The sequence below is a fragment of the Artibeus jamaicensis genome, unplaced genomic scaffold (assembly GCF_021234435.1).
Source record: "Artibeus jamaicensis isolate MK-2021 breed Jamaican fruit bat unplaced genomic scaffold, CSHL_Jam_final contig_797, whole genome shotgun sequence".
Taxonomy (NCBI): domain Eukaryota; kingdom Metazoa; phylum Chordata; class Mammalia; order Chiroptera; family Phyllostomidae; genus Artibeus; species Artibeus jamaicensis.
Genome location: NW_026521977.1, coordinates 8,441,828 through 8,458,385, shown reverse-complemented (window position 1 = coordinate 8,458,385; position 16,558 = coordinate 8,441,828). Strand labels below are relative to the sequence as shown.

General features: G+C 45.4%; 1 protein-coding gene across 10 annotated transcripts in view; it reads left to right on the top strand.

The window, feature by feature from the left end:
- The window catches only part of SERGEF (secretion regulating guanine nucleotide exchange factor), a 182,084-nt gene that overhangs the window by 53,566 nt on the left and 111,960 nt on the right, over nucleotides 1-16,558 (top strand). Inside the window, exon 10 of one of the 10 annotated variants that reach the window (XM_053673031.1) lies at nucleotides 1,827-1,937. The exons of the other annotated variants lie outside the window; for them this stretch is intronic. Within the exon in view, the coding sequence (XP_053529006.1) occupies nucleotides 1,827-1,922 (96 nt within the window). The 3' untranslated portion in view covers nucleotides 1,923-1,937. Of the gene's footprint in view, nucleotides 1-1,826; nucleotides 1,938-16,558 lie in introns of those variants that run through there. 10 annotated transcript variants of the gene reach the window in all.

The window sequence follows — 16,558 nt, the reverse complement described above, 5'->3', positions numbered from 1 at the left end:
ATAAAAGCCATTGAGGCTTTTATTACAACCTAATAAAAGCCGTTGAGGAAGGGGCTCTTGGCTTTTCTCCTCTGAGGGATTGGCCACCTCTCCTCCCCAAGCAGATCATGTCTTGGTAGTTTCACTTTCATCCGTGGCAGATGGGGGGACTTTTTGAGCAAAGTTGCCCCCACATAGGCCAGAATAGGAATGATTATCCTAATTTCATGACTGAGGAATCTGAGGTCCAGAGAGGCTAGCTAGGACTTGAGAAGACCCGAGGCAAGCAGCCCGATTCTCAGTGTTTCTGAGGGCCTTGCTCTGGGCTCAGGCTGCAGCCACGGCCCTGAGTCATGTTGCTGGTTTAAATTCTGCCCACGTTTGGTTGAGGAGCACCAAATCCCAGGGAGGGAGCTCAGTGTACACGTGCACGTGTGCGCACACGCGCAGCCATTGGCGCAGGAGCAGGAAATGAGGAAATAAACAAGAGTTGAACCAGGGATTGGGTAATTGTCAAGCAGCCCAAATGCCATCAGCCCTCATTTTGCTGAGGGACTAAAACTGTTTGTTGGAGGATCAACCTGTGCACAGGGTCTAAGTGAAATCTGTCAGAACGAGTGGGAAAGGAGCTATTTTTAGTCTGCAGAGTCACTCACTCAGCTGTGTTAGCTGAGGTTTGAGCCAGTCCCCTACGCTTTCCACAGTGTTATTTCTGAAGGAGAAATACCACTTGAATGCTGTGTAAAACCCATTAATGAACCTGGAAGTTTCCAGGGCGTCTTTGTCCTGCAGCTCCTCCGGAAGGCTGCCTTTCCTGAATGACCTTCCTCCTTTCCTATATTTAATGCATTTCTAATTTTAAGTTTGTGTCAAGACCGTGGGACTTTGGTGCCCTAAATAACACAGAAACCTACCACCAGCAATCAGCTGAGTCCAGAGGGCTCTCACAGAATTGAAAACAGCCTGATAAAGCATTTCCAAGCCGCTCCCTGTAAGCGATTGCAGCATCATGGCCGTCCTTCGAGGAGCAGCAGGTCCCCGAGACCACGGGCCCGGGCAGCCCAAGCCTTCCCCGTGCAGCCCAAGCCGTCCCCGTGCAGCCCAAGCCGTCCCCGTGCAGCAGGTGTTAGAGGCCTCCGTAAACTCGGGAGCAGGGTTCACCCAGAGACCGGTTCGTCGGAGATTAGAAAGGCTAACACCTGTGTGCTGTAGCTGCTGACCGAACGGGAGAAATAACCCAAAACAGACCTCAAGCAGTGGACTGGATTTGTCTGTGAGGACACTCCAAAGAGAGAAAGAGCCACCAAACAGCACAACAGGGCTGTGCTGTTTGAAAGAGGTGGTAAAAGGATATGACACAAAAGCACTTATTTACTGTCTGCTGTTTTTCTCATTTATTTGTATTTATCATCTCTTCTCACTGAAATACAAGATCCAGGAAGGCCAGGTCCTCTCTCTCTTGCCCAAGGCTGTGTTCCCAGTGTCTAGCATGATTCCCGGCACCTCGTAGGTGCTTAGTAGATGTTTCCTGACTGAATAAATGAACAGTGGATGAAAGGAATGGTATTGGAGGTATGGGCCCTCTTCCCCTCTTTCTCTCTCTCCTCACTGTCTGTACTCCGCAGTCCCAGGCCAGTTTGCAGACGGGCGTTTCTGTTTTCAGGCATTGGGGCACCAGCCATCCTGCAGAGCCAGAGAACGGACCCTGTGATGTGCTCAGGCAGCCCAGACGGTTCTTACGAAGTCTGTGGATGACGAGGCTTTTATGGTCTGTCCTTTAGCACTTCACAATTTACCGAGCACTTTCACGCATATTCATCTTTGGCTTTTCTTCTTTTACTCAACAGATGCTTATGTGTGCCTGTCTGTCCTGGGGGTGCGTGAGCCGAACGGGGGAGCAGAGAAGAGCAGTGCAGTTCCCGTCTCAGGGGCTCGTGCGCTAGCGGCAGGGCCCAGATAAATTCGTGCGGGACAAGCAGACTGTGCCGAAGGCTGTAAGGGAGATCCTCACAATGAAAAGATGTTGACCCCATCCCTTCCTTGTGTCCTTGGGGACTTTTTCTCTCTTATATTCAGTCCCTCTCATTCTGTTGGATTCAGCAAGGTGGGGTAGGGGGTGGTTGGGTTGGGAGGTGGTGACTGGAAAGGCTTCCTAAATTGGAAGTGTTGACATTAAATTAGTTCTCAAGGGAACTAATGTGAAGTAACAGGGGAGACTTGGCAAGAACTTGCATTAAGAGGAAAGCAGAGGAAGAGCAGCCAGAGAGAGCACTGTCATGTCAACTGAGTATTGACAAGAGAGGGAGCAAGCAAGGCAGGAGCAGCGGTGTCTCAGGAGCCAAGGAGATTTCAACAGGAGGTCAGGGAGGTCAAGGACAGAACAGACCATGGGATTGGGTGTTGGGGGGTGCAGTGTCGCTTCAGAGAGAAGCTGAGGTGGAAGCTGAGGCAGGGGCGCAGGGAACAGAAGGGTGATGGAGATGCGGGCTGCAGGTGTGAAGACTCTGCCAGGAGATTCGTGGTCAAAGGCGGATGAGAACAACTCAGGAACTTGAAAGGAGAGCCTGGTCTGAGTTTTGTCAGCTTGGGCAGCGGCTGGAGTGTGCAGGAAAGGATTAGAGAGAGAAAGAGAAAAAGCTTGAATAAAGATGCAGAAGGGAGCGGAGTAGCTGGAGCGAGGCCCCCAAGGAGACGAGAGACGGGGTTAAAACCACTGGGAATGGTTTTGACAAGAAGGAAGGACACCTTTTCTTTCAGCACAGGAATAAAGTAGAAAGAGGACAGGCGAAGACAGACGTTCGTGGTGGAGGAGGGAAATGCCTTCACTGAAGTGTGTGTTCTTTGTCCTCATGTTACATCTTAGTTTTATTTACTTATTCAGTAAGTGTTTACCACATCCTACTCTGGGCCATGCATAGCGCAAGGTGCCCAGAATTCACAAAGACCAAGTTGCTGCCCACTACTGTAACACAGCAATAATTAGTTAAGTGGTAATTATTAATATGTGCATCTCTGGATCAAACTTGGAGTTCTTTGGGAGCAGTCACTGTCTCGTTGATCTTTGCATAATTAGGGCCGGAGGTGGTGCAAAGGGAATGATCAGTAGAGCTATGTTGGAAATAGTGCGAGAGCTCCTGTTAGGTGGTTTCAGTCTTCCTGGTTAGGGTGGAAGCCAGGTTGCCTGCCGGCCTGGTGAGGTTAGTGTGGGGAGGCCTCCAGCACGGCCTGGTGACTGCCTGGAGTAGAGAAGACACTGTTATTGGCTCTGACCTCTGAGTGGTGGGTAGGGCAGATGCGGCCTCTGTCATTCTAGAGGGGAGGAAACTGAAGTTCAAAGAGAAAGCTGTCAGAAGTTCAGTGCTACATAGCACATGGTGAAACAAGGACTTGACCCTGCTTTGCAGAGCCCTTGTTTTTCTCATTGCTGGCTCTGTACACCAACAGCTTCCTCTCTGGACAGTCCGGATGAGAATGTGAGCCTGGCTGTGGTGTTGGTTGTCACTAGGGGGTAGTTGGGTCTGTTGGAGACCCGGTGGTCCTCTCCAGACTCAGTCTGGGTCAGTATCTCATGAAGAAAAGCAGGAGGAAAGGAATCGCCTCCATGGGACGGTGATGGTGAAGTTAACTCGCGCTTGTGGTAGACCACAGTGCTTGCCAGAGTGCGAGGTCTGATGGATGCCGTCTGGAATGTGGGGTGACTCCTGGGTTGGATTTTCTGCTCCGTCACCTACAATCCGCACGGCTTTGGGACAGTGAAAACGTCTCCAAGCCTTACTTTTCTCATCTACCAAGTGGGAGTAATAATTTCTGCTTTACCTTGCCTAACCCTTGCATAACAGGGTTATGCAAATAAGGTGCAAGTGAGGTAAATAATGGATTTTGTAAACTCTCAGGTACTGTACCAAAGAGTTATTATAATTGGGTTCATAGCATATAAGCCATTCTAGGTTTCCAACTGAGAATTTGTTGTAAGTGTGGACCAGACCTACTCTTCTGTTTTAATCACTTGACATCTTAGGAGCTGCATAGAACCAACTTGGATCTTGTGGTAAATGCTTCTTAGAATCAGAACCACTGAACACAGTGGAGGCCAGTTGCTTGGTAATCCATAGCCAATCTCCACGCAGTGCTAGGGAGCATGAATTCTTGTCAACACTGAGGGCAAGGGTGTTTCTGGCTTGCTTTCTCTCTGCAGCAGAGGAAATTCGTCAGCACTGATTTAAAGTCCCGGTGACCTCTTGTGCCTGACCACTCTCTGCAGCATTACAACTGCCCCAGGCTGCACCCTGGGTCACCCAGGAGCTGTCCAGCTGTCTTTTGTTGCATTCGACCTTGACAACTGAGCATTCCAGGGTGGAAGTAAATCACACAGAGGTTGAGAGCTAGCGAACTGAAGTCAGTGAGGGTATGAAGGAGGCTGCAGTGGTTGAATGAAATGCAAGGTCTGCGAAGGTTGAGTTGTGCCAGAATCCGCGGGCTGGGGAACTAAAACTACCTCCATCTCTACCCCTTTTCCTCTGGCTTGGACCCCCATATCTGTTGCCTAGTTATAGTGACACCTCTGAGTTGAAGATTCCCTGTTTCTAGTCTGGCCTTATTCTAGCTGCCAAAATGATGTACTAAAATATAAATCTGATCGTGCTATGCTCTTAGGTTTTTTTTTTTAAAGATTCTTAGAAAATGCAGGAGGAAACCTTTATTCCCACAATAAACACTATTGGAAATCTACTGTATGGAAGAAACTTAGCCATGCCTTTAGCATATATTGGGGAATAAGGCCCAGCCTCTGCCCACAAGGGATAGGTGAAACTCAAAGCCCATAATCCTTGCAGCCAATAAGCGAAGAATGTGTTACTCCTAGAGTGTAAGTTCAGGATTGTTGCTGGCCTTGTTCACCACTGTATCCCCATCACCTTGATTAATGCCCAACACACAGTAGGTACTCAGTAAGTAAGTGTTACAGGGTTGAATGTATGCCCTTATGTTTTAATGGCTTCACATCCAGGATGAAGTCCAAAGTCTCTGGCTTGTCGTAAGAAGCTCTTTCTGATGCTGCCCAGTCATGATCTCCAGCCTCACCTTGCACCAGTCTCTCTCTGGCATTGTGCAGCTCATCCATACGAAGCCATCGAAATCGTCGTGTTGTTTGACACTTCTGCGCCTTTGCACATGCTGGTTCTTCTGCTTCCCTTTGCCCTTGGCTCCACAGACAACTACTGCCCATCCCCCAGGGGACAACAAGGATGATGTCTTATATTCATCTCAGTGTTCCTGCCACTCAGCCTGACAAACCTGCCAGTTTTTTTCCTCTATGTTGTGTTTTTATTGGCTTGGTGCCATTATCCACCTTCCTTGACTCTGTTGAGCCACTGTCCCTGAAGCCCTTTTCTACCTTCCCTCTATTCTTGTCCCCGAGCCTCTTGAGAGTCCAGATCTGGACTTTGTTGGCCTGACTCCTTGGCTGTGATGAATCCTGGCCTTCCTTTTGCCTTTCTTAAACATCTCCCCACATGGCCCCCATCTGGGCAGTGGGACCTCTCTGCCAGTCCTCCTTGCACAAGAACTCTACCCAGAACAGAGAGTGGGTTTTGCCAGGGACAGTTTCTGGGGCCTGGACTCTGTGTCCTGGACCTGCAGCCACTGTTTGGACCTTATTTGAATGGCTGCTTTCCCCATAGAACACACCTGCTTCCTTCTGAGGGTCATTGCTGCTCAGAGCATCTTGCTCAGAGCCCCACTTTGATATTGGCGCTGGCCTGAGTCAGACCAGGCCCCTTTGGCACTTTGTAGTAGAGGGCTGCCTTAGGGGCCAGCCTTCTCGTCGCCCCTCTCCCCCAAAGGTCATTCCCCTCTAGTTCCAGCCTTTTTCTGGACTGTAGTATTCTGAGCCACTGCAGCCTTGCCTGGTAGGTACCCCTTGAAGCAGATAAAGAGGAAACATTGCTGTTGTCACCCGTAAGTAAGCAAAACCAGCCCATTTTGTCAGAATGCGGCCTTTAGAACACCCAGACCCCAGGCTGGCTGGTGGAGGGACCACCAAATTATGACTAGGAGAAGTTAGTGTTGTATGATGACGTAATTCCCTTCTGTGATGCAGTGGTTCTCTCCGCGGGAACGCTGCAGGTTGCTTTTTGAAAGGGAGTACTTTTTACTGGGTGCCTGGTATCATCCAAGATTGGGGAGGCTGGCTCCGAGTAGCACAAATGGAAGGAATCAGAGATGGCTTTGCAAAAAGGGCAGCTGCCATGATAGTCAGTTGTGAAGCGCCTGGCTTTTCAGAGGGGCCAGAAGTGCAAGGGAAAGGGAAGCAGCGAGCGTGGTGGAAGCTCACTAACAGGTGCTGGGAGGTTGTATGGAGCTCCCACGAGGACCTTCCCACGTGCCAGTTCAGAAGACCCAGTTGGCTGGGGACGGTTGCTCGTGGCTGCTGAATGACGTGCAAGGGCCATTGCAGCCAGCAGTCTCAGGGCTGAGGGAGGAAAGTTCCTCAGTCCAGAAAGGTCATTCAGTCATTCTCGGGTATCTTCTCTGTGGTTTCAGTTCCGTGTGGTCCCTTTTGGGTAAGATTTCTTATTAATAGCCTGGAGCAGGCACATTATTTGAGTGTAGAGTCTGCATGAAGGAGCAGCAAATAGGAGAAGGACTTGGAAGAATCAAAAGACTTTTACATTGTGGCTTTGATTCTTGGACAAACTATTACTTTTTGAAGCCTCAGATTTTGTATCTGTCATATATAATAATACTTATTAGGCCTTCCTCTCCAAGAGGTTGTCAGATTGATGTTATGGATGTGAAAGCACTTTGTAAACTATGAGGCAATAAACAAATGTAAGTTATGTCAGGAGATTTCTTTGTCATATCCAACTTTCTATGGGTGTTCAGGTCTTGTAGCTCTTTGGAAATCATTGTCAGCTATCGTGGAGCTGGAGTTTGATATGAATCATTTTTATGATCTTTGTGTTCCTCTTTACCCATTAGTACTTACCAAATACCCAGAATGCATTCAAGCTGTGCACTTGGAATGTGACAACGGGGAGGACACAGAGTCCTTCAGCTTTTGAAAAGGGATGTGAGTGATGGTATAAATCTGCAGGTAAGACCCGAGGACTTGAGAACAGAGAGATCTAGAAGCAGTGTCGGGAAGAGCATTGCTGGCCAGATCTCTGGAGTCTTTTGGGAGATCTTCTTAGAGGAGATGAAATTTGAAGACTGAGGAGACTGAGTTTTGGTGGTTGAGAAGATCAAGCCTCTTCAGGCTTCTAAAGGACCTCTGTGGTTCCTTCTGAGTCGATAAACCTGGGGGTGGCGGCAGGCTTAGGTTTGAGCTGCGGTTGGCAGTTAGGGACTTGACTGGAAACAGTAGGGTTTTTTAGAAATAACGACGATAGCGTCTATTTATTGAACGTGGACTGTGCAGCACATATTGTGCCCAGCACTCTACAGACATGGCTTTCGGTTCTTACCGCATTCCCGTGCATCGGTGTACTCTTCTACCACCATTTCGTAGATCAGGAAACCAAACTCAGGGAGGTTCACCTGGGTACGGACACAGCTAAGGAACAGCAGAGCGCACACCGTGGCATGTAGTAGACCAGAGGACACGGGCTGACACAGCGACGGCAAGGATGAGTTTCTGAGCATCTCAACCCCGGCCCTCTGACCTGCAAACCTGACTCGTACCACTTTACCAGGCTCGGATTAGGTTTGCCCAGCTGAATCTTTTTTGAACAACTCCAGCTGCCATTTCAAGCATAAGCTGCTTGAGGATGGGTACCTCGTCTTGGTTGCAGATATGTCTTTAGGACATGGCACGGTGCCTTTCAGAAAGCAAGCGGTTAGAATTTCTTACGGAGTTGAATGGAAACCTTTCCTCACTTAGAGTCTGAGCCATAAGTTACTGTGCAATTTGACTCTAACATCTGATCATCTCGTGTGTGGTCTTCCAGGGGAGAGCAGATGGTGTTACTGAATGGGCACTGTATTTTAGGGTTTTTAAAAAATCTCATACCCTGTTGGACAGGGAGCGAGCAGCTAGGTCACATAGCGGGCACTTGTAAAAGCTGGGGTAGAGGTGGGGTTGAGCTCCACCCACCCTGAAGCAGGCGTGGAGAGGTCTGCCATGGGGTAGCTGCGGTGGTGGCTAACACATTGTGCTACATGGGTTTGGAGGGAGAAGAGCGCAACAGAATGCTGACTCCTCTAGTGTCTCAGCATGAGGGCCGTAGGAATAAAAGCATCTCTCACAGTCTGCAGTGCTCCGTTCCTCAGACGCCAATTTAAGGGCAAGAGCACAGAGGCATGCAAATGGCACCTTTCTCTTTGCACCCCCAAGGTGAAATTTCTGCTGCTGCGTGGGGACTTGTGGCAGCAGTTCCGTGGTTACTGCTGTACAATGCATTTATCATTCTGCTCCCCTGGCACGTTTTCCCAAGATTTTTTTGCTCTGGTTAGTGTGGCTCTGTTGTTTGGAGCATCATCCCAAACACCAGAATTTGGCGGTTTGATTACTAGTCAGAGCAAATACCAAGGTTTGTAGGTTTGATCCCCAGTCTGGGCATGTACGAGGCAATCAATCGATGTCTCTCTCACATCAATGTCTCTCTCCCTCTTCCTTCCTCCTTCCTCTCTCTCTTTTCCTGCCCCTCCCTCCCTCCTCTCTCTCTAACATTAATAAACATATGAACAAAATTTTTTAAATAGGATTTTTAAAAACCTCATCCTGAACAATAATGAAAGTAGAACACACCAACATTTGTGGGGTGCAGCTAACGCAGCACTGTGAGGGAAACTTGTGTCTTTAAGTACATACATTAAAAAAGAAGAAAGGACTAGATTCAGTGACTGAAGGTTCTACTCTAAAAGCTGGAAAAACAAAGTAAACCCAAAAATAAGTAGAAAGAAGGAAATAAAGGTAAGAGCAGAAATTAATGACTGAGAAAACAAACAAAAGGAGGCAGAAATAATAAAGCCGAAAGCAATTCTTTAGAAACATCAATGAAACTGATAAAGCCACGCTGGACTGAACAAGAAGACGGAAAGAGACTGCAAACTACCAGTGTCAGGAACGAGAGTAGGTGTGTCACTGCAGTGGCTCCAGACATGCAACGGTACTGAGAAAAGATTAGGAACAACTTTGTGCCAATAAATTCAGCAGCTTAGATAAAATAAATGAATTATCTGAAAAAAGACAGTTTACCAAAATGGACACAAGATGAAATTAAAAATTCTGATATCAATAGATCTATTAAAAAATCAGTTTATTATTTTTTTTACAAAGAATCATCTAGGCTACGATAGTATAACTGATAAGTTTTATCAAATATTTAAGGGGGAAACAGCACATTTTTTTATACAAAATCTGTCAGAAAATATAGGAGGGGTCACTTTCCAACTCACTTTATGAAGTCAGCATAGTTCTTATACCAAAATCCCACAAAGATGTATAAACAAACAAAAATTATAGGCTAGTATCCCTCACAAACACAGATACAGAAGTTTTTAACAAAATATTACCAAGTCAAATTGGCCAATATGTCATGATCAAACTGTGTGATCCCAGGAATCAAGCTTGCTTTCTTCCTGGGATGACACAGTTTGCTTTAACATTTGAAAAACAGTGAATGCAATTCACCATGTTAACAAAATAAAGGAGGAAAACCATGTGGTCATGTCTTCAGATGTGGTGGTGAAAGCATTGACGGAGCTGCAGTGAGCTCTCACCTCAGGCCTGTTAGGGTGACTGTCACCAAAAAGCCAAAGCCGTCACAAGTGTTGGCAAAGTTGTGGGGGAAAAGGGCCCATGGGCACTGCTGATGGGAATGTGAGTTGGTACAGACATTATGGAAGACAAAATGGAGGTTCCTGAGAAATTAAAAATTAAAAATAGAACTACCAGGTGATCCAGCAATCCCACTTCTGGCTGTACCACCCACAGGAAGTGAAATTGGTAGCTTTTAGAGATGTCTGTACTCCCATGTTCATTGCAGCAATATTCATAGTAGCCAAGATATGGAAACAACCATTGGTGGATACTGATGGATGAATGCATAAGAAAATACAATGCACACACACACGGAATGTTATTCAGCCTTAAAAGAGAAAGAAGTCTTGCTAATTGTGACAACATGGATAAAACCTGGAGCACATCATGCTAAGTGAAATAAGCCAGACACAAAAAGACAAACATTGCATGAGCTCACTTATATGTGGAATCTAAAATAATTGAACTCATAACATCAGAGTAGGACAGTGGCTGCCAGTGGCTAGGATGAGGAGGAAGCAGAGATGTTGGTCTGAGGGTACAAAGATTCCATTATGTGAGATGATGAGCCTGGAGATTGATGTGCATTCTCCATCATTAACTGCAGTATGGTTACTGCAATTAATAATTTTGTATACTTGAAATTTGCAATCTTAAGTGTTCTTATTACACACACACACACACAAATAGTAACTATGAGGTGATGGATGTGTTAATTAGCTGATTATGGTAATCACTTTACAATGTATATTCAATTATATTGTATATCTTATGTACATTTTTAAATTTGTCAACAATACCTCAAAGCTGAAAAAAATTAACACCTATTTGTGATTTAAAACTCTTGGTAGATTAGAAATAGAAGGGAACTTCTGCAGGCTGATAAAGGGCAAATGTCATACTCAGTGGTGAGAATGGTGTTCCTCCCAATATCAAAATAAAACAAGTATGTCCTCTCTCACCGTTAAATTAGATGGAGGTTGTAACCAGTGCCATAAAGCAAGAAAAGGCAATAAAAGTCTTCAAAATCAGAAAGGAATAAATAGATCTGTTTTGATTCACAGATAACATGATTGTTGATGAAGAAAATTCTAAGGAACCTATAAGATAACCTTTACAACCAAGAAGTGAATTTTGCAGGGTACGAAGTCAATATTCAGAAATCAATTATATTTTGTACATAGCAGCAGCAAAGAATTGTAATGTCTTTAAAAAGCAGTTTCTTTTTCAATTACATCAAAAAGCCAGAACTGTTTAGGTATAAACTTAACAAAAAATGTGAAAGACCCACACATAAAATGACAAAACAGTGCTGTGAGAAGTTGGAGACTTAAGTAAGTGGAGAGCCGTATCGCACACACGCATCGGAAGACTCGTGTTGTTTGTTCTCCCTAAATTGGTTCGTAGGTTTGAGGTAATCCCAGTCAAAATCCCAAGAGGCTTAGGGGCGGAAATTGACAAACATTCTAACGTTTACACGGAAACATGAAGGACCTTTTTTAAAGCAATCTTGAAGGAGAATAAAGTTGGAGGGTTCACTTTACATGACTTCAAGATTTGCTAAACAAATCTTCAAAGATGTGTTTGTATGTCAATAACAAAAATACAAATAACTTTAAAAATAGGTAAAGGACTTGAGTAGACATTTCTCCAAAGATGACATACAAATGGTCAATAAGCTTAAGAAAAGGTATGCAACATCACTAATTAGGAAAATGCAAATCAAAACAACATGAGTCTACACTTTACACACATTAAGATGGTGCCTATATATGCGTGTATATACGTAATATGTGTGTATATATGTAATAACCAGAAACCTGTTGAACAAGATGTAGAGAAATTGGAACTGTTGTGCATTATTGGTGGAAATGTAAAATGGTGCAGCCGCTATGGGAAACAGTATGGCGATTCCTTAAAATATTAGAAATAGAATTATCATATGATTCACCAGTTCCACTTTTGGATATGTAGTCAGAGAATTGAAAGCAGGATTTTGACAGGTGTTCACAGCAGCATTATTCACAATAGCCAAAAGGGTGGAAGCAACCCGGCGTGCACTGGATGAGCGGGGAGGCAAAACGCGTACATACGATGGAGTATTGTTCAGCCTCAGGAAGGAAGGAAATTCCGGCACATGCCACAGTGTGGATGAACCTTGAGGACATCATGCTGAGTGAAAGAAAGTCACAGAAAAGACAAATACTGTATGATTCCATCTATGTGAGGTACCTAGAATAGTCAAATTTATAAAAATAGAAAGTGGGATCTGTGTTCATAATCTGTATTCATAGTGGCCCCAATTGGAACAGCCCAAGTATCCCTTTATGGAGAATGGATACAAAACTGTAGTATGTTCATATGATTCCAAAGGAGTGAAGGGGATGCATCCAACAACACGGATGAAATCTCAGAAACATTATTCTGAGTGAAAGACGCCTTACACAAAGGAGCAAAGGAGTACAACTGCATGATTCCATGCGTATGAATTCTAACAGGTCAAGTCAAACCAATACTGTTCATCTCTGTTGTACCGATGGGGTTGCCAGAACCCACAGAGGCTGAGCCCCAGGCCCAAGGCTGTGCAGCAGGTCCATGGCAGAGCTGGCCTGCCACCCACATGTCCCTACTGCCAGGGCACTGTCCTTTCCCTCTGTAGCCCAGGCGGCCTTTTTAGCATTTTTGGACATTAGTACATTGTTCTTGAGGAGAGCTGCGCTGAGGGTACAGCTGGCTTGGGTTTCATTTTGGTCTGAAAAGTGCCCTTCCAGCTTCCCTGTGGAGCCTAGGAGATTGGATTCAGTTGTTTTTTCTAGATCCCTTCAGCTTTCCTCCTCTTGGCTGGACTGGAAGAGGAAAGGAGCAGCCAGGCTGGAGAGTGCACTGACTGTGTCATTAGAAAGGTTTTTCTGGTGCTCTTTCCTCTGCGAGAACACCTCTAATTAAAAATAAAATGAGTGGCCCTGGCTGGTGTGGCTCAGTTGGTTGGAGCATCGTCCTGTAAAATGAAAGGTTGCAGGTTCGATCCCCAGTCAGGGTGCATACCCAGGTTGTGGGTTTGATTCCTGTTTGGGGTATGTGCGGGAGGCAACCAATCAGTGTTTCTCTCTGACATCAGTGTTTTTCTATTTCTCTCTTTTTCTCTCTTTCCTTTCTGCTCTCTCTAAAAGCAATGAAAAAATGTCCCTGGATGAGGATAAAAACAAAACGAAAAACAAGCAAGCAAATAACTGTGTTCCTTCTCCTTTCAAATGTTACTAAGACTCTTTTTTGGCATTATTCTTGGTCCCATGTCCCCGTGATGTCTGAGCATTAACTGCACGTTGAGAAAGGGACTGACGACACTCCTACCAAGGAGAGTTCTCAAGGGGAGTGACCAAGTCTAGACTAGAACCGCCATCTGCTGCCAGATGGCCAGGGTTCCACTCAGCTCTGAACCTGACCTAGAGGCGGGCCTTTTCTGTGTGTTTGCACTTTTGGGATACCCCTCGTGTGTTTGCTCCCTGCTGGCTCATCAACTTTCCCGTCCTGGCCCCAGACTGTCTGGACGGTCACACTGCCTCTGATGTCTGGGGACACCCGAAGACCCAGCGGAAGCCAGCAGCACAATTTATTTATGCAGCGAGGTGGCATCTTAACGTGTCTGCAGTGAAATGGCCAAATTAATTCACCGTTGTTAGCAGCCCTCCCAGCTGAGAAGGCTCGGGGCAGTTCAGAGAGTTCTAGCACAAGGGGTGGGGCTGAGGAGAGCTGGGTTTTAGCGCCCACACTCGAGTGTCCTTGCGTGGTCTACCTTGATATTTAATTACCTTGAAAGCCAGCGGGCTAAGGAGGGAGGTGGAGACAGGTGGTCGGAGAGAAATCAGAATAGTGAAGTCCACCTTCCTTTCTAAGTTAGAAAAAACTCTTGTCTCCTGGCTTACCATCTAACTGGTTTACTATAAAAGTATGCTTTTCTACTAAAACTTCTTTCTTCTCCCCTAATCTTCCATTCTTTTTCTTCTCTCCCTGCCCCACCTTCTACTCTTTTATTCATTTGTTTTTCGAGAACATGAAAATAGGGTATGGTAAGAAAAATACAGCACATCACCAGATTTCTGCCCCTTTTCCAGGTAATTGAGTCGCTATCTAAAGAGGGCACCAGTCCCGACCGCTGTGGCTCAGTTGGTTGGGCGTCGCTATCCTGCAAAGTGAAAGGCCACCAGTTTGATTCCTGGTCAGGCACATGCCTAGGCTGTGGGTTCAGTCCCCAGGTGGACCACGTAAGAGGCAAGTGATCTATGTTTCTCTCTCATGTTGATGTTTCTCCCTCTTTCTCCCTTCCTTCCCCTCTCTCTAAAAGCAAACAAATAAAATAAAATGAAAATAAAATAGGGCATTCAGAATGTAGCATTCACTCATTCAGAATTTATCACACTTGTTATGCTTCGCCCCACACAGTTTGCTGTCTGATGCGAGCAAGGCTACAGCCAAGCTAAGGAGGACCAAGACACCAAGGCAGAAATGGATTAGCTTCCCTAACTCTCTTTCATTCTATCAGTTTGGCCTCCTCGGATTCCCACGAATGTCCCTGCCTATCTTCTGTGGTCAGCATTGTGAGGGATTACAGCCTTGCTCATGCATCTACTTAGCGCTAAGATGCCATTTCTTCACTTCGTAAAAACTTGGTTCTCATCACCCATCCCGAGAAAGCTGGGGTTCTTCTGTCTCCTCAGCTCCTCGTTCCCAGCAGGTCCTGTCTTTTCCTGTTTGCCCACTGTCAGTTACTCCTGAGTTTCAGTTGTGGACTTCCATATTTCCTTGTGTTTGCGTCCCTAACAGTTTAATAACTAACGCCTCCTGTGACCCTGAGCCAAGGGACCACAGGAGGTGCAAGAGTCTGGGGCCCTTCCTGGTACTTGAATGACAGCATGGAACTTCAGAGAATGTTTTTCTGGACCCCTTCTTTCACAGATAAGGAAACTGAGGCTCAGAACTTAATCACCTATCCACTGTCACACAGCAGGATAAGCCTGGCTGCCAGGTCTCCTCACTTGTAACTTTTTTCCCCTCACATTCTTGGCTTCCTCTAGAGCCAAGTGCAATAATTAATATCATGCTCCTCTGTGCTTCTAAAGTACTGGTTGACATTTTTACCAAAGAATTTAAAAACCCTGCTTGTTGTATTATTTGCTTTGTATGCTATTAAAAACACACAGACTTGCCATTAGGTTATCTTCTCTTCTGCATTAGTCAGCCCGAGTTAATGAGTTACAGCACATATGCACATATTTTTACTAGGTGTATAAAGACCTGATGGTGATGATCTTTGAGGAAACTCACCAGTCGTAACCTCTACCCCATCACCCTGCCGTCCCCACTGCCTTCTTTGCTTTTTACCTTCCGATAGCCTATATATCTGACTCACTTGTGTTTATTGTCTTTCCTCCCTACTACACTGTATGTGCCATGTCGGCAGGGTTTCGTCATCCCTCTTAACTTCTCTGTGGTTGAAGCAGTGCCTGGTACGTAGTAGCATTTGATAAATATTTATTGACAGTGAACGAAGACTAGGATCCTTGAGTTGGGGATGGAGGCCTGGGACCCAATTCAAGTTCATATTGCCTGTATGAGCTTGGGCAAGCCTTTCTTTTCTTTGGGTCTCCTGTTAGCCTCTGTAACATAAAAGTGTTGGATCTCTAAGGTTCTTTTTAGCTCTGAAATGTCATGATTCTATATACTTGTAATTTTTAAATGCCTCATAGTAGTAGAACTAGTTTTGTTTCATTTTCAAATAAAACTTTGGGCAGAATCTCAAAACGTAAAATAGATAAACACGGAAATGTTCTGACTGAGTTGAAACAGGGCTAGGGGTGTGAGGATGGGGAGATTGAAGCCTTGGAGCGTGGCTGCTGGCTGGCGGGCCCTCTCTCTGTGATAGCTTCTGAGGCTCAGCCAAGGAGCACTAGGGTTCCACAGGCCACCTTGTGAGCGCCCTTCCTTTAGATCAAGTGAGAGACGGGAACTGGTCCATAACTCAGCAAACTTCGGTTTGCGCTCAGCTATGGACTGACAGGGAATGCTGAATCGTGGAAAAAACGTGTGGCGTTAGGTGGGGGAGTTATAAAGTTTTCTTTCAACGAATAATTTATTTTTTACAAAAATAAAATGAGATAAAATTATTTGGTAATGTGTTTTTATTGGAAATGCTTTGGTTGAGATTACCCAATGATCTTTGTTTCTAGGTCCTTTTTTTTTTTTTTTTTTAATGGCGACAAATGTCCTGTAGCTTGAGGCCTAGAGATCTGCTTGTTTTGGAATGGCCAGAGGATTGAAGGTCTTGATGAGGTTCTTACGTTAAGATTGCCCCGACCGTGGCCCCACCACTGGTCCCCTCATATTGAAGCGAGCCATTGTTAGCTAATAGCAGAACTAATATCTGAGCTGTGGGTTTTACCTGGAGGAGAGCTGTCAGGTAAGTGGGTTCAATAGGACAGTGAATTAAAGGTAAATGACAAAGGCAGTTTCTTTTCTCCTGTATCAAGTAGTAATGGATTAAATCTGTCTGGGCTACCAGCTGGGAGGCAAGCTAAGCTAATATTTGTCTAGCTCTGGGATCTGAATTGTTTGAGGGATGGTTTGGCTTGTTTGAATTTGGGTATACACTAACAGAGAGACGGAAAGCTCTTGTTTTAGTGAGTACATATTTATCATGTATTCGGTTACCTTTTGTAATATAACAGCTAGAGAAACATTCAGAGTAAATTGTTGGTAGACTCACTTGATTATTATCTCTTTCTGGATAATAGCAGTGATATAAGTAACCAGACTTTTCATTCA